The 24,550-nt window shown below is 48.2% G+C and overlaps 1 protein-coding gene across 22 annotated transcripts in view; it reads left to right on the top strand.

The window, feature by feature from the left end:
• The window catches only part of DTNB (dystrobrevin beta), a 217,377-nt gene that overhangs the window by 123,836 nt on the left and 68,991 nt on the right, over positions 1–24,550 (top strand). For 20 of the 22 annotated variants that reach the window (XM_075086363.1, XM_075086371.1, XM_075086369.1 and 17 more), the window contains 3 exons: positions 3,602–3,689; positions 20,646–20,731; positions 22,665–22,778. In XM_075086363.1, coding sequence (XP_074942464.1) covers positions 3,602–3,689; positions 20,646–20,731; positions 22,665–22,778 — 288 coding nt within the window. Of the gene's footprint in view, positions 1–3,601; positions 3,690–3,805; positions 5,162–20,645; positions 20,732–22,664; positions 22,779–24,550 lie in introns of those variants that run through there. The other 2 variants (XR_012659455.1, XM_075086372.1) reach the window with 2 other exon arrangements.

The raw sequence follows: 24,550 nt of genomic DNA, 5'->3' as shown, positions 1-24,550 counted from the left end.
TTTCCTTTAAATTCCTGACTCTCCAAAACGGCACTTTTCTGCAGCACTCCTGATTTTAAAGGAGAATGAAAGGAAAAAGTCACTTTTGTTAAAGATATTCTGTCCCCAAGATCCTTACTTGTGGCTCACCATCAGTTGACACCTGGGAGTGTCGCCCTTCAGGTCAGTGCTGCAAGAATAAGCCGTGCCTTCTTTTGCTGTCCTCTGCCTAAGCAGTTTTGGAAGGAGCTGAAGATCTCAAACCTTCTCCCATGATGTATCATCTCTTACATCCTTTACTGATTGCCCATCCCTTGCCAATGCTTCAGTTGTCCAAGCTCATTTTTGTGTTAGTATTTGACAGCAGGGCGCTGGCATCTCGACTTTCTCTTTACAGCTTGCATTTGCCCCCAGTAACTCTTTCGCAGCCAAAACCAGCACAGCTGGGCATGGTTTCACGAGAGCCTCAAGCCGACCGAAGTGCGGGGTGCTGATTTCCCCCCTTTCTCCCCCACCCCGTTCATCCTGCCGTGCGCCCGCTCCCGCCTTTGCGTTAACTCCCGCGTTTACGCAGCCGCCTGCTGAGCTGGCTCGGGGAACTGCCCTGGCAGAAAACAAGTTATTGTTTTGTCAGGCCACTCTCAAGCCAATTCAATTTCCTTCGCTGGCTCCTCACGGTGCCCCGACACTACTGCCGGCGCAGCAGTGGAGGGCAGAGGCTGCGAGCATCGCTCTTGTTGCCTGCCCGCGTTTGGGTCAGCTCAGAGGCACTGCAGAAGCAATGCTTCCTGTGTGCGTTTACCACGTTGCCTCAAACGTTTCTACTGACACCTAAAAATCAGCATCGCTTCACCCTCCCTGCACCCCACCTCACGCTCATGTTCTGTGGCTCCAGTCAGTTTGAATCTGTCTCATTCTCTCCGAGCCTCTGCGGCAGACGCGGGCTGTCCCAAGGATGGCACGTCCGTGTGCGTGCCAAAGCCTCCCCTAGTCAGACCTGTCCGTCCGTGTTGTCTGTGTGCCAGCTCTAACCTGCGTCTCCGAAGAAGAAGCGGGAGAGCTCACGGATTGACTCATCGGTGCTCTATAAGTAGCACGACATTGTCAAAACAGACCAAACCACCTGGCACAGTATTTTTATGACAGGGAAATCTGTAATATTACCTTTCCACAATTCTGCTGCTGTGAAAATCTCTGCACTCTCACCCATGTACCCTCCTGCCTTCTGAGCTCGGGGCTTAAGCCAGGCTTATTCTTCCCCCTTGCTGCCTTTCCTGTTCTTCTTGAGCTGCTGTCCTGGAGGTTGTGCCGGCTGCCACTCCGGGACCTTTCCGCGCAGGCAGCACTGGATACCGACGGGACTCGCTCAGCTGGGGGAAGGCTCACGGTTTGCGGTGCGGCTGCTGTCCCGAAGGACGGGGAGCTCCGCAGGACTCCTGGCAAGGAAGGGTTTCCAGGGTAGGAATCCCTGCAATGTCTCCACAGAAATTAAAACTACTATTTTCTAGAGGTCATAGTTCCAGGAGCTGGGAGAGGCGTTAGGAGATACCAGTTATGGAACGGGTAGAAGGGATGGAATGATCTGTATTCTTATAAAAGCAGAAAAAAAGCCATGTACAGACAAAATTGCAGAGGAAAGCTGAACAAAGCCAATATCAAATTCAGAAAGTGGGATGGGAAAGTTTGTTCTCCTCCAACAAAAAAAAAAATCAGAAAATGAATTAGCATGAAGGTGTGTGAGAAGTCCGTCAAGCCTAGTGTAAAGACTCTCATTTTTCTTCTCTCAAATCTGTTTTCCCACTTTTTTTAGCCTACCTTTTGCCAGCTCCTTCCTTTGCACTGCTTAGTTCGGTATCTTCAGGCCTTAGTCCAGCAGGCCAAACGCAGAGACATAACGGTGCAGTTTATACTCATTGTAGGCCCATCTGTGTCAACCGTAGCTGTACATCTGTTAAATTCAGTCCAGTGTTTCTGTGCCATCTCCAACACATCATCTGGCAGACTTTCAGAGTCTTAAAAGAGATCCAGCTGTTAAATTTGGCATTACAAAAAAGAAATTACACCTACGTTTTAAAATAAACATCATGTATGCGCTATAAATTTGGTTCTTGAAATAAGGTAAACATAAATCTGTGAAATTTAAATAATGCAAACATAAATCTGTGAAATTAAGTTTAGAGAAATGGAAATTCTTTAGCTATGTGTCTCCTTGCCTTTGCTGCCGCCCGTGGCGTGCTCCTGACCCTGAACTGCCGCGTAAGCGCGTGCAGGTACGGCGCTGTGCGACTGACGGCAGCCAGCGTGGGTTTTGTGATCCCCACCCGGACCGGCGAGGGTAGCGTTAGGAAGGCTGTGCTGCAACACGGAGCGCTCTGCTCTTTTCCCCAGGAACCCTGGCTGTTTTTGGTTAATGATGCTCTGTTTTTTGTAACTAATTCAGTGGCTTCCCTTTGGAAGGGAGGCTGTGATGAGAACTCTTTGTGCAGCAGTAAGACAACGAGCAACTATGGAACCGTTTGGGTGGGTGTTGACTTAGGAAGTTGCTCTTTCATTGGCTTTCCCCTGCTGGTTCGCTGTGGCCAGGCCAGCGTGCCACCCAGACTGAGCTGGTAATAGGTCTTAACGTCGGCTGGTTTCAACTAATACAGCCTGAAAATTATCGTTTGTCCCCACTGTGTGTTTCTAGTTAAAAAGACAATTATTTTGATTAGTGGAAACCGATTCAGCACTCCAGGCCCTAACTGGGTTACCAGACTAGATGCCAGAGGGGATGATGCTGGTGTTAAGTGTTAGGAAGATCCAGGTGCTGCATTTCACCTCCTAATCTTGGGGATCCGTCCCGTTTGCCGTCTCTACTTTTCCTGTTTCAAAATTCCATGTCCCTTTCTGCTCTCACCTCCTGGTGCTGTCGCCGCTGCTGCTGCTGATTGGAAATATTTTTTAATACTTCTTTCAGCAACATTTTCAAGACAGCTAAGCCCTGCCTGCACGAGGCCACGGGAGGCAGCCAGAACTCTGCTAGCTGAGGTGTGAAGGACCATGTCTCAGATTGCCACGTTTGGGTGTTGTAAGGTGGTACTAAGTCAGGTGTAAGTCGGGCTGACTTGCAAAGTACTATTTGCATTTAAGTCGATGTTGTTAGAGTCTGTTCTTCTCAGGTCAGCATGTTTCCCCCTGCTCTTCCTCCTGTAAATCATCCTGACTTTGACACTTGTCATCCCACATCTCCTGCGGACAAAGCTTTTCTCCTTCATCATTCAGCTATTTGCCCCTTTTTACCTTGAGCGAACCAAAAGGGTGTGCAGAAAAGCTCCTCAGAAACAAATAAATTTGTTCCTAATGATACGTATTTATGAATTGTTGAAAACAAATCATTTTAATCATTTAGAACTGGAATATGTGAATCCTGGAGAAAATGCTGCTAGGCAGAGAGTCTTGAGAGGAGCCCCTGCTTTGGAAGCGGAATAAAAAAGGGAACGATCTAGATTATTTCCAGCGTGACTCTTCTATTTCCCATCACCATCCCTTTGCAATAATACATCCTTTTCTCTGTCATCCCCCGGTATGAGTAATACCTAGAGGCGGCGGATACTGACGGGGTGTTTTGGCTTTTCCCCGGCAGTGTCCTGGACAGCCCCGGCAGGCTGGACGAGGAGCACAGGCTGATTGCCAGATACGCCGCCCGGCTGGCTGCCGAAGCTGGAAATGCAGTAAGTGAATATTCGTCCCTCCTTACTGACCGTGGAATATGGAAGGTGTTTTTCAGAGTCTAATTAGTGGCTTAATGCTAATAGCTGCGTGAATTTGTCATTTTTTGTTTATTCAGCTGATGCGAAAGAGCGGTACGCTTTCCTCATTTCTAGCAGAACTACTGCGTCCTCAGGCAGCGGGGGAAGAGCAGGGAATGACAACAGAAGTGATTAGAAATGAGGTCAGAGGAGACGAGAATAAGCAGATTAGTCCCACTTAGTCTAGAGAGGAGATAAATGCATAGATACCTGAGGAAAACAATTCATGGCACAAACGTTATGGAAAATATTTATTCCAGAGGGAAGGAGCCTGAGAGGGAAAGGAAGGTATTTTTTATGTTTGCAGTTTCTTATAATAGAAGAAATTAAGGCAACACCCAACCAGTTTTAAATTGGTAAAAATAAATGCTGCTTTAAGAGAAAATTGCTATAGGAGATCATGGCAATGAAGGCTTTACTGAAATTCCATAGAATAACTGCAGTCTAGCTGGAGGGGAGACGCCTGTGTTTGCTGGTTTAGCTGTACGAAAGGAGAGCGGTGTTTGCAGGAGCAATCTGCCACGCTCCTGGTCTCCCTCGATACAGGGCTGCCATTTACCGCATTTCCACCAAGTGTGCTGCTTAGAAGCAGCTTGGCTTAGCATGTGCTCACAAACCTGGCTGTGCTTCCCGTCTGTCGAAGGTGCACGTCCTTAGGCCTGCTGCAGCGGCTCTGAGCAGGCTGCACCAGCGCCGCTCCCTCGCTGCTGCTCTGCGTGATCGCTATTGCAAAGCACGTTATGAGCCATGCGCCGTTTCAGATGCGGCCCTGCTCTTCCCCGGCCGCCAGCAGCGGCGACGACCCCTCCTAAGCATCTTAGCGCGGTAGCGTGGCTAGAGAGGCGCCTCAACGTCAGTGTCCTCATTCTCCTTTTCATTACGTATTTGTCGTATAAATACTTCCAAGTGCCTCCCAGCAAGGTAGGCTTGTGCCTCCTCGTGCGTGTTCAGCCAACGATCTGACTTTGTCCTGCGGATAGTCCCCTTTCGTGAAACTTTAATGAAAAAGGATTATGCTTTTCAAACGCTTTTAGCTGTCAGTTCCCATTATCTCGGTCAAACGGTGTATTTGCATTTCTGAAGTCATTCAGTTCGCTAGATCTACGTTCGTGTTGAAATACAAAAACAATACAGTGAAACTTCCTGGTTTAGATGGAAAAGGAGGGGATTTCTATGTAATCGTATAAAATTAAATTTATTGAGGTAGTAAGTGCTGAATCAGTTTCACTCTGAAAGAATGTGGAAGAATTCTGACTCATGACTTGACTTTTTCTGGTGGTAATAAAGAAGTATCATGAAAACTAAAGAGTCACCGTGTTGGTTCTGAAAGAACTTGGTTGTTTAAAAATCTGTAAACCACCTCAACCTGTCTGTGTGCTTCGTAGTTCTGCAAGAGGTCAAAAATGAAGCAACTTATTTGGATGTAAAGAAAGCAGCATTTAAGAGTTTACTGAGACTTTTCAAAGACCCGTGACTAATTGCTGCTTTCTTTTCGTCCAAGTAAGTTACATCATAGGGTCGATGTCAAAGCGCTGCCAGGGATTGAAGTGCAGTGGAGGAAGGATGTGAGGGTAATAATAGTGTGTTTCCATTGCGACCGAAGCTTGGCAGCAAGGGGTGTAAAGGTTATTTACTGTGTCCACAGCCCAGAAATATTCACGGTCCAGAAATATTAATCAGCTGAAATGGATATATTTTTCATATTCTGAAGGAATCTGAGTTTAAAGTGCTCTGCTTCGTGGCAGGTTCTAATTATTTCTTGCCAACAGGAGTTCCCCCTTCCCTCGCCAGCACATTGTACGACTAGTGTCCAAGTGGCCGTGTCTGCGGGGCTCGCTTCTGAGGGTGTGCCCTGTGTGGGAAATGGAATGGCTGAGATTTGTCAGCCACAGCCATTTTTTAAAATACTCTTCTTATAACATTAAAACAGGGAGACAGGAGTAAATTAGAGGGTGGGAAATTCAAAACCAAAACAGAAGGAACAATTTTTTCTTCCTGTATGGAATTAAAATGGGGGACATCAAATGAAAACCCCAATATAATAAAATCTCAGAGATGCAGTAGGATAAAGGTGCTCATCCAGTATATGGGACCAGGCTACCAGCCTTACAGGAGTGGCACAGGGGGACATGCAGGCAAGGGAATGGTATTGTGCATCAAGGAAACACACAGTGTGACGGCATAAAAATATGACAGAAGAAGAGGAAAGCTGCAGAATCCTTGTGGGTTGAAATTCCAACTTCTTAATAACAGAAAAGAAATACTGTCCCCCTGATTAGATGATGGTGGTGATCAGGAAATGTTGAGTGAGATAAGATAAGCTGCGAATTCAGGGCAGGTAAGTAACAATGAGAGATTTTGGCTACCCACAAAGAGGCTAAATCAATGCCTTTTCAGAGGGAGAGGCTCCTTTGAATAACTAGTTTTAGAACCCACAAAACCCACAGAAAGCTGGGCTCCAGGATTTGGTCCTGAGTGGTGCACTGGGGCGGGTTTGAGCGGCGTGGACTGTGCTGGCTGATCTGTAGTAGCAGCTGTCACACACTTAGCTTTACCAGCAGGAGAGAGCACGCCAAGTAAATCCCGTATGCAGATATTCAGTTTCAAGAAAGAGAACTATGTAAAAATGAAACTATTAGAAAAAGTCCTAAAAGGATCAGTCCAAAGAGCAGGAAGCCTGTAAGCTGCCTGGAGGCTGTTAAAAATCCTGTATTAGAGCTCAGGAAATCTATGTGTCAAAATCCAAAAGGAAAACAAAACCATAAAAAAACTCTTTTCATGGGTCAATACGGAGGATACCCCAGGGAAAGGAGGTGTTCAAGAAATGGAGAGCTTGCCCAAATGGAAAGAAGAAGAAAGCCTATAAACACAGCTGCTTAAACATTAACAGGAAATTCAGAGGTGGGAAAAGAAACTGAAGAGCACTTCACAAGGGATGCTGAAGTCTATGGTAGAAAGATTTCCAATTCCATCAAAAGTAGGAGTCTAACTAGGGAATCAGTAAGACTTTTTGGTGATCAAGGGGTACAAAAGAGTAGTCAGGAATTAAAAGACCATAGCAAGGAAGCCCAATGAGTTGTCTGCGTCAGTCTTCACTGCTGAAGGCGCATCATGTAATGTATTCTTTATAGCAGGTACGTTGGAGGAGTCAGATCTGTTCAAAATAAATCATAGAATCATTGAATCATGGAACGGTTTGGGCGGGAAGGGACCGCTAAAGGCCACCCAGCCCAACCCCCTGCCGTGAGCAGGGACACCTTCAGCCAGAGCAGGTTGCTCAGAGCCCCGTCCAGCCTGGCCTTGGGTGTTCCCAGGGATGGGGCATCGACCACCTCTCGGGGCAGCCTGGGCCAGGCTTTCACCACCCTCAGCGTGAACAATTCCTTCCTTCTCTCTAGTCTGAATCTCCCCTCCTTTAGTTTAAACCCATCACCCCTTGTCCTGTCGCTGCAGGCCCTGCTAAAACGTCTGTCCCACCTTTCTTATCAGCCCCTTCAAGCCCTGAGAGGCCGCAATAAGGTCTCCCCGCAGCCTCCCCTTCTCCGGCTGCACAACCCCAGCTCTCCCAGCCCGGCCTCGCAGCAGGGGGGCTCCAGCCCTCGGAGCATTTTGGTGGCCTCACTTCTAAAAGAGGGAACACATAGTCGCTGCAGCCGCGTGGCATTAGCTTGGGAGTCTTTGACAGGCTGAGGAATGAGCTGACGATTATAATGAAGTTCAGCACAGCCCAGCGCCAATCCTGCATCTGGGACAGGGTAACAGTGTGCAGCAGCGCGGGCTGAGCGCCCACGGGCAGCTTTGCAGAAGAGGAGCTGGGCATCTTGGCGGGAAGCAGGAGTCAGGAGGGTGCCCCTGCAGCAAGGCTGCCCACCACTGGCAAGCGTGCAGCCAGGAGAGTGAGGGGCACTGGCCGAGGGAAGAGACCTTCCTCCTCCAGTCAGAGCCAGCGAGCCCGCATCAGCAGTACTGTGCCTGGTCTGGGCTCCGCAGTGCGGGAAAGATATTGGAGCAAGCCCAGCAGAGGCCACTGAGGTGGTTGGTGGCTGTAGTACCTGACATCCGAGGAGAGCCTGAGAGAGCTGGGTACGTTCAGGATGCAGAAGAGAAAGTAAATCCTTTGCTTTCAAAGGATTTGAAATTTGGGATTTGGATCTCACTGCTGTCTGTAGCCACTTGATGAGCCAGACTTACAGGGATCTGTTGGCCAGCCAAGGTCAACCCACCAGCCAAGGTCAACCCACCGCAGAGGTGCACACTGAAAGGACAAGAAGCAACAGAAACAGGTAAAAGGGAGGAGGGAAGGGAAATGCCAACTATATATCTACAAAACTTTTCACCATGATAATGGTCAAATATTGTTGTCCAAGAGGTTGTCCAGAGAACTGGAATCTTCCTCCCTGGAGTCATTCAGAGCTCAACTAGACAAGTTCTTGAGCAACCTGCTCTGAATTGGCCCTGCTTTGAGCAACACATAGACTAGAAACCTACAGAGGTTCCTTCCCACCTATATTCTCTATGAATCTGGGCCTTAATGAAAGTGGAGAATGGGGAAAAAACCATCCAAAGGAGTTATGGAATATTTGTCAATGGAGATTGTCAAACCAACATAGACCAGTATCTGCTGGGAATACTTGAGAGAGACTGATGTGAGCAAAATTATTTCTTCTTGTCCTCTCCAGCCCTCCCTTTTGGATGTAATGTGCTTCATTTTTAACATGCTGACTGCTAGAAACAAAGAGGATCCCAGATACAGACTGTTCTAAGCCTAGTGCTAAGCTGCATACTCTTTTCGTTGAAGTACTTGGCAGTAGTCACTGCTGGACATTGGACGCTGTGCAGCAATGGGTCTGACTCGGTCCGTCAGTGCCTGCTTTTTCTCAAATTAGATAAAAAGTTAGAAGTGCCTTCTGCAGGCTTGTTGCTGTAACGAACGTCATTCGCCATGTGAATGCAAATACAGTCCCTTAACATTTTTAGGGGAAATGCCTTTGCTTGAAGTCTTACTGGGACAAAAGAGTTTGAGGCATATCTCAGAGTTAATTCTTGGAATCCAAGCCTGTTTCTTCTTAAAGAAGAAAAATAAATGGGGAGAGAGGAGAAGGAAGGAGAATGCATCATTTGTCACTTGATCCATGTGAGTTGCTCCGTAGTGCGGGAGAGGCTGATGGCATGCAACCAGTGCAATTACGCACTGCTAGACAGCAGCTCAGTCTGTCTTCGCTCAAACAAGCTCTGACTGGGCTACTCTTGTTTTCTTCAAGCCAGTTGTCAGAAGACAAAATCCCTTTTATTGCATGTAAGTTGCTCAGGGCTATGCTTGGCCTGCCGGTTTGGTCACAGCAGAGTGCTGTGCATTAAAATAGCTGTTGGCTGGCTCTGCTAGACCAGTTAGCTAGAAAGCAAAAGAGAGAAAAGGAGGCTGGAGGAGTAAAGTGAAGTAATTAATGGAAAGCAAGCCAAACTTCGTTTAAACCACAGCTTTCAAGATCACAACTGTTTGATCTGTTTGTCTCCCTCTGCTGATCTGTTCAGATTATCAGTCTGAGGTAAGAAATACTCTGGTATTTCCTACAAAGCATCATCTTTTTGATAAAAGCGTGGACTGTAAACAATATCCTGTGTCCACGTCCTCAGCCCTCTTGCCTGCTTTCCCTTACAAAACCCCTTCCACATAAATATCAGATCCTGCCTCAACACTGCCCTTTTACTTGAATATAGGTAATCCTGCATGCAAGGCGACGGCATACTTCTAAGAGAAGGGGCCATTGCTTGTATTTTAGGTGAATATAGAATAGAATCACAGAATCATTAAGGTTGGAAAAGATCATCAAGTCCAACCCCAGCCCAACACCCCCAGGCCTCCTAAACCATGGCCCCAAGTGCCACAGCTGCACGATGTTTGAACCCCCCCAGGGACGGTGACTCCCCCACCTCTCTGGGCAGCCTGTGCCAGGGCCTGACCCCTCTGGCAGGGAAGGCATTTTCCCTCACACCCAACCCAAACCTCCCCTGACGCAGCCTGGGGCCGGTTCCTCTCGTCCTGTCACTGGTGACTTGGGAGCAGAGACCAACCCCCCCCTCACTCCAGCCCCTCTCAGGCAGCTGCAGAGAGCGAGAAGGGCTCCCCTCAGCCCCCTCTTCTCCAGGCTAAACCCCCCCAGCCCCCTCAGCCGCCCCCCAGCACACTTGTGCTCCAGACCCTGCCCCAGCCCCGCTGCCCTTCTCTGGACACGCTCCAGCCCCTCAAGGCCCTTCTTGTCCCGAGGGGCCCAAACCTGAGCCCAGCATTTGAGGTGGGGCCTCCCCAGGGCCGAGCACAGGGGCCCCATCCCTGCCCTGCTCCTGCTGGCCACACCAGTGCTGACACAAGCCCGGGGGCTGGTGGCCTCCTTGGCCACCTGGGCACTGCTGGCTCACAATATATATATGTATGTATATACAGCCATATATATAAAGCAACCCTAGGCCCTCTGTTGTCAGTGTCCTACTCAACACCTCCCTTTCTCCAAGCCAATACCTCCTTCATCTCTCCCACCTCCTCTACCTCAACTCTTTTTCCGCCCCCTTTTTCTGCTGTTAGCGCGCTCCCAGATCCTCCGGAGTTTCGGCTGACGCACGCGGGCAGGCGATTCGTACAAGCACAGGTCGGTACCTGGTCTGTGAGCCGCACGCGCCTGCTGCTTCCCAGTGACTTCTGATGGAGGGTGCCCCACCACGTGCAGCCCGTGGCTCTCGGCAGGAGCAGGGGTCCACAGGGACTCTTGGCAGGGCTCTGCTGACCTATGCAGCCTTGCTGCTAGGAAAAGCAGGAGCACCTGATAAATATAATACTCAATTATGGATGAGTGGATAATTAGGTTGAGTTATGTGGATGAGTTACGATAATTAGGTTCTTGCCCACGTTGCTCTTTTTTGAAAACTGTGTGGTTGCTCTTCTTCCTTCAGCATTAAGCGCTGCTAAAAGCCTATCATCATCTCATCTCATTAAAGCTACCTACAGCCTAAATAATATTTGTAATGTTCCCTTCATGTAACTTTTAGGCTTTCAGCATTATTTAGTAAGTATTTTTTAAATAAATAACAAACAAGTAAACGAGATTTCCTGCTGTACATCTTTGCAGGATGAATCTGCAGCTTGGGTTTGGGCCATTTCTTCTGCATACACCAGTTATATGAACCATTTTTGTTATTTGTTTCCTCTTCTTTGTCTGTGGATCATAAAGAACACCAATACCACAGGGATAGGCAGGTGAAGTACTGGTTCAGGCTTTCCATGACACTATGAGGTCCTTGCACCAAGGAACCTGGCATCTGATGCCCATGAGACGCAAGCTTTACCATTCTTTGACAGTTTCTTCCAAATCGGGGGATGGAGGAGCGCGATGGCTTGCCACGCTGGCTTTGTGGGGCTTGGTTAAACACTATCGTTAAATCCTCTTCCGTCACCCAGAAAAGGGATACTGCAGGTGAGGGCTGCATGCTCCTTCTTACAAATACCAGTCCGACAGGGAGTTGGACTCGATGGTCCTTACGGGTCCCTTCCAGCTTGAGATATTCTGCGATTCTGTGACTTGAAGCTCCAGCGTGGTGCTCTCTCAGGTTTAACGGCCCATTCACAGGAAAACTAAATTACAGTGCTAGAAGGTTTTACTCTTCCTATGTGATATTAAGGATTTTAAGTAGATTTTATGATCATCATCTTATGAACTTTCTTGCTGGGAAAAAACGAGGCTTGCCATTTGGATGATCTTAGAACTGTTGAGGCTCCAGCCTTGCTGCTGAGCACCAGGAAAGCAGAAGACAATGGTAATTGTACCTTCAGCTGTGTGGGAGAGTTCGCTTAGCTTTTAAACTTCAACATTTTAGCTTTGAAATTGTTAGTCCTCAGCTTGAAAGGCTCCAGCTTTGGACTTGCTGCTGTTTGGTACAAAACAAGAGACCTATGTTACAATTCACTGTCAAAAAGTCTGTTTCCTTTTCAAGCTCCACCATATTGCAAAGCCCTTGTGGGTTGGTTCTGCAGGGATCGATCATGTTTGGGAGTTTGGTCATACTACGTTGTTGTCAGAAAATTGGGAGCTGCATCTAACAGGGCCATGAAAAGATCCCCGTGTTGCTTCTATGCTGTAATGGGATTATTCTCTTCCTGAGATATTTATTCCTTACTGAGAAGGAAAGCTAGAGAGGACAAAATTATAATATAAACTCTGTTCATTTTCTCACACACATGCAAAAATGGGAGGGGGGGTGTAGTACTTTTGAAGGCCTTACATCTTACGCTGTTGACTCCCACCAGGTCTTTGCTCTCTGTAGTAAAAAGCCTTTGCAGGAGTTGAGTAGAAAGGGGCTGCGTCCCCTGGTACGGAGCTGAACCTGCTAGGCTTTTTAAAGGAAGGAATTACAGCAATAAATCTTGAGAGACACAAGTCATTCATACCTGTCCAGCAAGATGGAGTGCAAACCTAAGAGTGCTGACTAGTAAATGAATGATTTGGGTTGGTGTGTTTGAAGTGCAGAGGCTTTAAGAACCGCCTATAACTTCACAGAGAGGATAGGTACGTCTCATCAGAGTAAAGAGTAGCATGCAAATGCTCTAACGAATTCTGTCTCCCTGGATTTGTGAGAATAGCATTTGCCATGGCGATCCTATACCATACACCCAAAACAGTAAGAATTTGATGTTAATAAAATGCTGGGCAGAAGTGAGAGCAGTGACTATAGTTAGGCTTCCTTCCGTGGGTGCCAGAGGAGTTCATTCACTAAAGGAATACGGGGTGTCCTACCAGTGTCCCACCTGAAGCCCAGAATGGTATTTGCACATTTGAATGATACCTCATACTTTACCATTATCTCCAAATAGTCGTATTTAGAAGGTGCCTCTGAAATCCTCGCATCCACAAGAGAGAATGCGATACCCATATGAATTTAATCTGAAACACCTGGATCAATAACAGGTCCCACACTGTGTCCAGCAGCTTCTCAGTCATTCCTCAGAATTGCTTTACCCCGGGCAATACTTCCTCTCACCCATGAGATCTGATGTTTCCAGAAGAGTAAGGGCATCCTGAGATCGCTGCGAAGCATGAACCAGGGTTCCTTAAACTGTCTGCGCCATAAAACAGCCTGCGGTCATCTGGGCTTGAGAAAGGCAGCGACAAACTCCTTCACTATGACGTTCTATTTATATACAGGCTCAGCGAGATACTTGCCTGTCACAGAGAAAATACTTATATCTCACAGTTGGGTTGTAAAGGAGCTTGGGGGATTAGTGATCAACAATCAGCCAAGGAAAGATTAAGGCTACTGATCCTGTGAGCAAAGTAACTGATAAGGAATTTTCAGCCACCGAAATGACTTCCCATGTGTGGAAAGTGCGTACAGATGCCCAGCACCCTCGATGCCTGGGCTCAGGTGTGGCTTCGTGGCAGGATGTCAGATTTTGTACCAGTGCGGCACGATTGTGCTGTGTAAGACTGCCAGGCCTTGTAGTTGGAGAAGAAAAGCCAGTTTGAAATAAATGCAATGCTTGAGCTACTAGAAAAGCCACCTGAACACGCAGCATAAATGCAAAGACTTCCTCCCATCAACAAAAGAACCAAAAAAGAAAAAAAATCTGAGTTCTTGGCTAATCTTACTTTTTTGTTATTGAGAACGCGATGGTCAGTTACTTCCTAAGTTTCTATTAAATACTCTGGGGTTTCTCACAGGTCTCTAGAGGTTTATGAAGCAAATGAATGAAGACCAGTAATGAGACTGATAAAACAAAAAAGGAAGAGTGATGGAGAAAACCTAATCAAAGAGCTTGAGAAGTGAAGGGAGCAGAAAGGTGGTAGAAGGGAGTCAGATTTTGGGGGCTTTAAAGGATAAAAGAAAAAATTCCTTCAGTCAAAACAGAAGAGATGGGAAGTTGTTGATTCAAATAACTACGTATCTAGTTCACAAGTCTAAAAACAGTAAAGGTCTCTAATATCTTTAGATTTGGTAGAAATATGAGTTACAGGACATTCTGAGTGTATTTTAGAGGAAAGATTACTTTTTTGGAAAGGGGGGGGGGGAAGGAAGTGTTCTGAGACATTGCTGTTTACCTCAGGGGAAGTTTCAGCTATGGAACCAGAAGGTGACACCGGATCTAACGAGAGAGAACAAAGCCACCTAGCTTTGATTATCGATTAGAGGCAGGTTCTCCCTTATGTTCTTTGAGAGGAACAGTGACCTCTGAGGAACGGGCAGAGGCTGGAAATGGCCAGACAAATAGCATTGCTCTCTGCAGCGTGAAAGTTAAAGTTGGCCATCACTTCTGAATAGTTGATCATATGCCTTATCTCTTTGCAAGTGATAGATTGGTATAAATGTAAATACCCTACATGCAGCCTGCGCCCGCGTTATCAAAGCTGGAGTGCCCTGACACTTGAGGGGTTTCCCTGGTTCTGAATGACGACAGGACAGCTACGACCTACCTACAAGCATTTGCTGCTGTAGGTCAGCTCAGCTACGCATAAACCGTTCTTGGGCAGATGCTTATCAAATTATTTTTAAAAAAACCTCAATGGATGGAGTCCACTCCAGCTGGAATCCATCAAGGAAATTTGGTCCAATGTGTAAATTCATCTACCAATAAAAAGTTTTCCCTGAATCCTAACATAATCTTCTCCCAAGTCACCAGTGACAGGACGAGAGGAACCGGCCCCAAGCTGCATCAGGGGAGGTTTAGGTTGGGTGTGAGGGAAAATGCCTTCCCTGCCAGAGGGGTCAGGCCCTGGCACAGGCTGCCCAGAGAGGTGGGGGAGTCACCGTCCCTGGGGGGGTTCAAACACCGTGCAGCCGTGGCACTTGGGGCCATGGTTTAGGAGGCCTGGGGGTGTTGGGTTGGGGTTGGACTTGATGATCCTGGAGGTCTTTTCCAACCTTAATGATTCTGTGATTCTATGATTCTAATGCCTCCTTGCTCGGTTTGAGCCCACTACTCGTTCTCCTGTCTCAGGGGATATGGAAAGCAATATATTACTTGCCTCTTTGCAACAAGTGTTGTATTTGAAGTTTCTTACGTTGTCCCCTCTCATTCTTCTGTTCTCTTCATTCTTTTAGTCTCTCCTCATTGTCATGATTTACAGACCTCTGATCATTCCTCTTCTTCATCCTCTTTCTCCATTTGACCCTTAGCTTCTTTTAAATTGTAATGCTCAGGCTGGAGACGGTAGCTCGCCTGAGCTGGAGACCAGGGGTAGGTCATGCGCTGTAGCACATCGCATACCCTGCTTCAGACACCCCGTTCCTGGCCTCTGCGACAGCGTGAGGTTATCGACGCATGTTTGGACTGTGAACTGAACTCATTTGCAAGCCCGTTTTTGCAGAACTGCTGCCTCGTCCATTGAGTGTTTACGTAGTTGACATGCTGAAAGTAAATATGAGAGTTTGTGCTTGTCTTAATAGAATGCAACCTATTTTTTCAAACCATTTCTCCAATTTCTCAAATAATTTTGTATTTTAGTATATGTTGTATTTTCTCTTGTCCAATAAAGCAGTGGGAGCTCGCCACAGAGTGATACAGTCTGCGGCTGTAAGAAGTAAATAGTTTATTCCATCATCCATTATGTTAATGAAAATGTTGAATGGTACTAAATCTAAGAGAAAAGCTGTAAAACCCCACAAGAGGATGTCAAAAGCATTGCTGTGGTGAAAGTGGATTGTGTTAATAGCTTCTCTCCTATACATAGGATCTGGTTTTTTACTATGGAAGGAGAGTAGTTTGCTTTGGCATGATTTGTTCTTAAAAACTCCATGAGACTATTACTTAGCCTGTTTTCTAAGTATTTACAAGTGGTTTTATTTTGCATTTTTCCCCCAGGCACTGAGGTTAAGCTGACTGGGCTGTAGTTGCCTGTTCCTTCTTACACTGTTTCTAGGTGTAAGCTTCATGGATAGCCTCTTCTAGCATCTGGAGCGTCACCTTATAAAACTTAGTGCTCTCAGAGATGAACACAAAAGCTCTGAGATCGCCTCAGGTTTATTTACGTCCCAAGAGCTGATGAATTTCCTCATGCCCCGGCTACTGGAAACATCTGTCTATGTTGTCTTCAGTCTGTTTTCTCTTTTCTAATCTGAGTTTTTACCCCAAGGCTGTAAATTCCATGACCTGGGAAGTTAATATTTTTTAATATTAGACCACTATTAGATTTTTTTTTTAATAAAACCTAACCCAGAGAGCACAAACCAGAATCCCAGGGCTGCCTCCTGACCGCCGCTGCCGCCTGCGGCTGGGCTTTGGCAGGAAGGATGGAGCCCGCTGCCTCCCAGGATGCCTCTTTGGTGGGGAATGCGGCACAGGGGCTGTGTCTTATTACCCGTTCAAGGTCAGATATATCTAGAACGGGTGTCAGATATTTTCTGGACAAGTGCAGTAGCAATTAGACACGTACCTCTGTTGTATTTTCAGCAGGCTCAGTGCTGTCTCAGGTGACTCTGTGATACGCTTTTGAATATGCAGGAGTTTAGACACCTCTCCTCCCGAGTCCACGCTGTCGAATAGGTCAGGTGGGAGATAAGTGCTGTTTCTCAATAGCCAAGTGTACGGCAGGCACCCAGGCTTTGTGTACAGCAGTCATTAAACGTTCTGGTGCCCTCATCTATAATATTGAGCGCTCTCACCCTCCGGAACAGGGCAGCTGCGGACAAACCACCTGCTGCAGATAGTTCTCAGCTTAGGGTAAATCCCAGACCATGCTGAGAATTGCTTGAGAGAGCTGGTTAGTCTGAGCTAAAATTAAGGCAGGGGCCATACTAAGTAACTAACAATATGGGTGATCAAATTCCAGTGCCTCTGCCTGGTGCTTTTTATTTCACCCACGTAGGCATCCCCTTTGTGATCTTTCAGGCTGAGCGTCAGGTGCCTTTTAAGCTTAAGAACCTGGAGGGTTTAGGTGTTGGTGGAGGATCGGCAGCCTCAATTTTTTTTTCTGGGCTTGTTTAGCCTTGAGAAGACTAGTGAGGGTCGTTTTGTGTATTAACATGTGATGGTTGCAGGCAAGACGCTGGAGCCAGGCTCTCTTCGGTGGTGCTGTGGCAGAACAAGAGGCAGTGGGCACTGGCTCGCTTCCATTTAAACAAAAGAAAAAGCTTTCTTATGGTGTAAGTGCTCAAACACTGGAACGAGTCACCCCAGCAAGCTGTGGAATCATCATCCTTGGAGATATTCAGAATCTACCCGGACAATGTCCCGAGCAACCCGCTGTACTTGACGTTGGTTTGAGCAGGGGTTTTGGATTAGACCGTCCCAAAAGGCCCCTTCCAACCCCAACAACTCTCTGATTCTGAGTTACGATAAAAAATGAAATGGGCTCTTGGAAGCAATAGAACAAATAAGAGAACATTCAGTGGTCGTACGACATAGCCACTGTACAGTTTCAGAAAGACCCCTTGACTAGCGATGTTTGAAAGTGAGCAGCGTGAGGGATGTGTCTCCTCTAAGTTCTCTGCAGTGTTATCTTTGCTCCCGAGGACTCGAGTACTTTAGGTCATGAGGGTGATTTCAGGCTTTGGACGGGATTTCTGAAGAAAGAGATTAAGGATAAGATTGTGTTTTTATAGCACAGTCCTACTTCGCAGCAGAACAAAGGTTCACATGCTTCAGGGGGAGCCCCAAGAGCCCCAGAGCCTCAGCAACCTCCTGAGGCCGCAGGTGAAACGTCTCACCTGCACTTGTCCTCGTAGCTGATCGTACCAGGACGCAGGGAGAGACCGTGGGGCCTCGGCTTTGTGACGCGCTGTTTCGGGGGAGCCCGTATGACTGACTCATATTGACCTTGGGGGTGGTGAGGCTCTGGCACAGGCTGCCCAGGGAAGCTGTGGATGCCCCATCCCTGGCAGTGCTCAAGGCCAGGCTGGACGGGGCTTTGAGCAACCCGGTCTGGTGGAAGGTGTCCCTCACCATGGCAGCGGGGTGGAACTAGATGATCTTTAAGGTCCCTTCCAACCCAAATCATCCTATGATTTGATGATTCTATGATGTCAGTGTTAGCTACACCAAGACTGTTCAGGTCACCCCGAGATGGAGCGAGTGGTGGCAGTGCTGCTGCCTACACTGCGCGCCTACCCCGAATGTCGAGGTGAGGTGAGGTGAGATGAGAGATGAGATGAGATGAGATGAGATGAGATGAGATGAGATGAGATGAGATGAGATGAGATGAGATGAGATGAGATGAGATGAGAACTGGGGGTTTGCCCCAGCTGCCTCGGCAGGTCCATCCCAGCTCCTCGCCCACTCAGCCCCGTTCCTCGGTGTGAGAGCAGAGCCCACCCAGCGCCGTCAGCTCCTCCCCGCTGCCTGGGGGGAGAGGGGGTTTTCTGACCCTTCTGCAACAAACAGTGTTTCTGCACTTCAGTTTCTTGGTTGATTTATTTTTGGTTTTCACACTGTTCATTTTAACTCCCAAGCTGTTTTGTTTCTTCTTGCCTGGGACCTCCCTTACCAAGCAGTTTTTACACAGGCAATTTCCACATCATTAGGAGATGCCTGAAGCAGCCCTCGGGTCACCCAGGAGGCCACAGAACCGCAGCCTGCAGGCGTCGGTCAGGCAAGGCGCAGCTGCCCCGTGCAAACCCACGCACTGTGTGGGTTTGGCCCTAAGAAGAGAAGTGCTATCCGCACTTCAAGCCTGACTCCAGGCAGGGTTGGCTCTAGACACCCACAGCGAAACAAAACTGAAACCCACACGGTGTCTGTCCCCTTCGTCCTGGGTCTGTCACTCTCCACTCTGTCTCCAGGAGCACTGGTGGATACCAGGCTCTCCCATCCGGTTTCTGTTTTTCTACCCAAATAGTTTCCAAAAAACGGTTGTGAAAGTGTCTTCTCAAACGAGGATCCCAATCTGAGGTCCTTCCGAAAATGTTGTGGTAAAAATCTGTGCAATCTTGAGATCAGATGAGAACAAAACAACAGAAGCTGAGCACAGAAGTGCTCTGCTGTGTCAGAAAACACGCCGTTTCTCAAGGACACAGTGCGAGGCAGAGGCACCATGGCCTTAATCATCTGTGCTGGTGATATGAACGCAGCCTCTCTGCAGGGGACCCCGCGACCGCCAGAATAAGGAAAACTAATCTGGGGGCTGGAGCATCTGTGCTGTGGGGAGAGGCTGAGGGAGCTGGGGCTGCTCAGCCTGGCGCAGGGAGGGCTCAGGGGGATCGAACCCGTGTCAAGGGGACAGAGCCAGGCTCTCCCAGTGGTGCCCAGTGCCAGCACCAGAGGCCACGGGCACAAACCGGGCCACGGGAGGGTCCCTCTGAGCGTTAGGAAATACTTCCCAGTGTGAGGGTACCTGAGCACTGGCACAGGTTGCCCGGGGATGTTGTGGAGTCTCCCGCCTTGGAGATACTCAGAAGCAGCCAGGACACTGCGCTGGGCAACCGGCTCTGGATGGAGCAGGAGACCTCCAGAGGTGCCTTCCAACCGCCACCATTCTGTGACTCTGCAGTGACCTGGTGGGAGAAGCAGACCCTACCCACCATCTCATTCCTCAGGCTTTTCTTAGCCAAGGAGACCTGTCCATGATAAAAGAAGTCTCCCCAGCTCCAAGCACACAACTTCTTGTGACTGATGGCCAGAAGGATGGTTCTGAGCTGTACTAGACCTCCTCAGCAGCCCTTTAGGATTCCACTGGAAAAATGCACTGAACAGTACAAGACCCTGTAATTTTTCCCTCTCTTTCTTCCTAAGAGGGACCTTGAGGTGCTGGAGCGTGTCCAGAGAAGGGCAGCGGGGCTGGGGCAGGGTCTGGAGCACAAGTGTGCTGGGGGGCGGCTGAGGGGGCTGGGGGGGTTTAGCCTGGAGAAGAGGGGGCTGAGGGGAGCCCTTCTCGCTCTCTGCAGCTGCCTGAGAGGGGCTGGAGTGAGGGGGGGGTCGGTCTCTGCTCCCAAGTCACCAGTAACAGGACGAGAGGAACCGGCCCCAAGCTGCGTCAGGGGAGGGTTAGGTTGGATGTGAGGGAAAATGCCTTCCCTGCCAGAGGGGTCAGGCCCTGGCACAGGCTGCCCAGAGAGGTGGGGGAGTCACCGTCCCTGGGGGGGTTCAAACACCGTGCAGCCGTGGCACTTGGGGCCATGGTTTGGGAGGCCTGGGGGTGTTGGGTTGGGGATTGGACTTGGTGATCTTTTCCAACGTTAATGATTCCATGATTCTTGCTCCATCTAACTGGCTGCTTCACCATCCAGACCAGCTCTCCCAGAAACTACAGGTTCTTGTTTAATTGCTCAGTAGGGGTGGTGGCTGCTGGTGAAAAGTGCCACATGCGAGGGTCACAAAGGTCAGGGCTCACTGGTAAAATGCATTTATTCAGCAATCTCCCTTCAACTGATGCTTTTGAGGAGTTGAGAAGAATCAAATTTTGCAGAGGCAGTGATCATGCTTAAATTTAATGTCTGAATAATCCTGTTCCTAAGCTATAAGTTATTCTATCTTTTCTTCACTAGATGACGTATGAGAAGGTTAGTGTTTCACTAGAAGGCTTTATGATAAAAGGTATAGCTGCATCTCCTCCCAGGGAACTCTGTCAGTGCTTTAGGAACAGATAGGTACGGTGTATTTTTTTCTGAAGGTCTTAAAAAAAAAAGGCAAATTAAGTTCTCCAGGTGGATAGTGAGGCTGATGAGCCAGGTGGCCCTTTCAGCAGCCACCCACCCTGAGATCAGACCAAGGCCGCTGTAACACCACATCTCGATGGGCCCCCGTAGCCCGTCTCAGCACAGCTGTTTCCATAGTCTTGCAGCCTGGGTTGTAAGTATTGTACCACGGCATTCAGGGAGTACGGGGCCGGATCCAGACTGTGTCATATGTGGTAACAGGTAATTAATATCTTGTCTAATTTTTCTCTGTTCCTCATCCACCAGCCTCGCCCACCCACAGACCTGGGTTTCAGCTTTGATGCCAATAAACAACAAAGACAGCTGATCGCAGAGCTGGAAAACAAAAACAGGTAAAAAGAAGCTTTGATCAGTATTGTTTTAGGAACAACATTTGCGGAGAGAAGAGCCGTCAGTCCTGTGCTTTGTTGTTTTTAACCTTTTGTATTATATTAACCAGATTGTTTTCCTAGATCTTTTGTCGGAAGGTGTAGCTGCCTCATTAACCAATTAGCTCAGTGTGGATGCAGCTGCGGTGCCCTGATTCCCCAGGGAGCAGGTTGATCTTCACTGATCTTCTTAAAATCATCTTAACTGATGCTGAGCATCAGGAGCTGCGTTGCTCTCTGGTATTGCTACCTGCAAACCCAGCAAACTGCTCGCAGCAGGGCAAGCCATTCAGGTGGCAGCAGGAGAATAAAGGGGAGGCTGCAGGGAGACCTTATTGCGGCCTCTCAGGGCTTGAAGGGGCTGATAAGAAAGGTGGGACAGACGTTTTAGCAGGGCCTGCAGCGACAGGACAAGGGGTGATGGGTTTAAACTAAAGGAGGGGAGATTCAGACTAGAGAGAAGGAAGGAATTGTTTCACGCTGAGGGCGGTGAAAGCCTGGCCCAGGCTGCCCCGAGAGGTGGTCGATGCCCCATCCCTGGGAACACCCAAGGCCAGGCTGGACGGGGCTCTGAGCAACCTGCTCTGGCTGAAGGTGTCCCTGCTCACGGCAGGGGGTTGGGCTGGGTGGCCTCTAAAGGCCCCTGCCAACCCAAACCCAACATGATTCAATGATTCTTCTTTCCAGAGGGACAGTTAAGAAGAGATCTCTCTGGTTTCTATCATAATATTGTATTCGCACTTACCTGCTTCTTCAGCACCCACGGCTCGAGTTCATGTTTCTCTGGCTAAAAGAAGCTGAGCGGGTGCAGCTGTACAGAGCAGGCCATTGAGCAGCTGCGAACCCCGCGTGCCGTACGGCGCAGGCCGCCCGCAGGCTGCCTGCGGAGCCTCTCCGGGGCCCGATGGCGTGCTGGCCTCGTAGCCACGCTCGGGCCGCCCTGTGCGCCAGCTGCGCCTCCGCTGGCGTGCGTGAGCTTGCTGCCTGCACGGCCCCTCGCCAAGGCACCCTCAGCACGCCAGGTAAAAAGGCTTCTTAAGGTTAGCTTGGAGGAGAACGGGTTCCTGGAGAGCACGGGAACAGCTCGATCCCTGCACCGTGGGAGCCTCGTAGCTTCACTACGCTACCAGGAGACCTCGCAGGTATTTGAAATTATTCATCAGGATCACTGATAAGGAGATCTCAATCAGTGCTGGTATGAACCCTTGCAAGGAGAGCAGCTCAGCAGTTTTAGAAAAGAGCAAGGGGAGAATGAGAGATTGTAATCTTCACTCTCAGAAGGATTTTATTTCCATTTCAATAAGTGAATCCTTGGCTGTCAGTGCTATGTTCCCTCACCTCCAGCTACGCAGAACACAACAGCCTTAATTGGGCTGCTGGCTGATCACCTTCCCTTTGTGAGACCTGCAAGTTTGTCTCTATTACTATGAGCTGTGATTTTCCTGATTCCTGCTGACCTGCCGGGGGCCCTTGGAAAGGTGAGTGGGAAGCGAACCGGTGCCAGCACGGCTGTGGATGCTGGTGGTGCCGCCTCAGAGCCCTTCCTACAGCGTGTGCGATGCAGATTATGCTGAAGATGGAACTTTTTTCTTCTTGGAAGAGTCTTCTAGCCCAGTCTGCATGAAAGGTTTCGGAGAGACATTGCCAGCCTATGGCACATAAGTGATTTCATACTTCTTATTAAGTAATAAATATTCTGTGTGTATTACAGGAATTCATAGGACTGTGCTAACTTACCTGTCTTGGGTTTGAGTCTGTGCCAGTCATACGTGAACAAAACTGCCATGCTTAGGCCGGAGACCGACAGAAAGAGTGCTCGAAGGGCTGTGACAGTACTTAAGAGCGGTGCAGAAGCTGACCTTTCTCCTCTTTAATCTTCCCTCTGTCATTTCTATAGAGAGATACTCCAAGAAATTCAGCGTCTCAGGCTGGAACACGAACAAGCCTCGCAACCCACCCCGGAGAAAGCCCAGCAGAACCCAACTTTATTGGCTGAACTCCGGCTCCTACGGTGAGAGAAATACCTAAAGCTCGTGTGCATTGCGTGCGTAGCCCAGCCAGCCCGTGGGGTCGGCCCTGCGGCCCAGACAGCGCCGGCTGTTACCGGGGAGAGGGTAACACCCGCCTGTCCCCGCTGACCTTAAAGCGTTCTTTAAAATGCTGGATTCTGAAGCCTGACAGCATATTGCAATTTGCCTGTTTTAAAATGGGCTTAGAAGTAAATAAAACTGTCTCTTAAAATGAATTCTATTTGTATAGTTCAGAAAACTGTTTGTAACGAAGAAACGGATAGGAAAAACGAGCAGAAATGGCATTAACTGCTTATCATTTATTGTCCAAAGGAGTGGAGGTGAAGATAAATGTCAGTTATTTGATCAGTCAGTGAAACTCCAAAAGTTCATACCTACAGATAGTCAGGCATACATCCAGAGGTGGGGAGCAGGCTTCAAAGCCTCTTTGATTAGCTTTGCATTTTGAAGTGACGGGGGAAAACTGTCAGTATTTATAGAATAAAGTGGCTTAGCTTGGATAGTCACAAGGGCGTTCCCTGGCTATATTTTATGTCATCTTCTATTACTAGTTGATTCAGAGCTCAAACTTCAAAAATGCCATCTGTAATCTAAAGCAGGTCCTGAAATTTAAGGTCTTGGCAGCAGCAGCAGCTCTTTGCTGGATTTCGCTCGTTGCGGTCAACTTTTCCTGCCCACGTAGGAAATGGCACGGTTGTTGTGCTTCCCAGGGGCGCGCAAAGGTTCGCCATGAAGTGCAGAGCTCTTGGGATGGAACTGCTGCAACAGCAGGCAGCGTCTGCAAGGTATAATCCAGCCCCCTATTGCAAAATCTAAGTCTTTCAGCTTCGTCCGTTACCTTTTAGTACAGAATTAGCTATATCATACACATTTTGGTAACTGATAATTTTCCTTCTATTGCCTAATGCTAATAGCTCATAGGTTTTCTAGCTTTATGCTTTACGTAGCTGCGTATAGTTTTTAAAAATGTTTAAAAAACTGGAGAGGGTGCGGAAGATTGCCACAAATGTTATGCAAGAGGTGGAGAAAAAAGAGGTTGCGGGGCAACTTGATGTGTGTTTGACCCAGCAGAGAAAGGTGTAAGAACCAAGAGCTTAAACTGGAGACCAGCCACATTCGGATCACAAGTAAAGCATGTGCTTTTTAAAGCGAGGCAATAATCGCAAGAGCAGCGACAGAGTCTTCAGTCCCTACACATTTTTCCTGAAGATGTTTTTGCAAAAATACAGGTTACTGGGAGCAAACCAGAGCTCACCAGGAGGGATTACACGGCCTGGATTTTGCTAAAAAAAAAAAAAGAAGAAAGCTGAACGATCGTTGTAGCCGTTTCTGGACAAAACTGGCAAATAGAAGAGTTACGAAAGAAAAAAAAGGTTGAATGAAGCATGTAACGCCTGTCAAGTCATCCCGATTGTCCAGCCTGGCCTTCTGTGAAACACAAGCTGGGAAATTTCTCCCTGCAGCCTCGTGCAGATCCCTTCTTGACTGGGCTACAGCAGCCGCGTGAGGCAGGCGTTCACGCTGTCATTTTGGATATGGGAAGAGTACCACGGCCCCGACACTGCTAATGCGATCTTTGGTTAATTCCCGTGCCTGTGCTCGGTGGCCATTACTGCTAACCTTCGTAAGCCTAGCGCCATTTGCCAAACCTTGTCTTTCCCCATGTTTTTGTCTACTGGGCTAAAAAGGTCTTTTTCAAAATTCCTTTTTGTGTGTGAGTATTTAGTGATTTTTTTATTCCTTCCCCTCTTAA

The sequence above is a fragment of the Phalacrocorax aristotelis genome, chromosome 3, assembly GCF_949628215.1.
Source record: "Phalacrocorax aristotelis chromosome 3, bGulAri2.1, whole genome shotgun sequence".
In the NCBI taxonomy this organism is placed as follows: Eukaryota; Metazoa; Chordata; class Aves; order Suliformes; family Phalacrocoracidae; genus Phalacrocorax; species Phalacrocorax aristotelis.
This window is presented reverse-complemented; position numbering and strand designations above follow the sequence as displayed.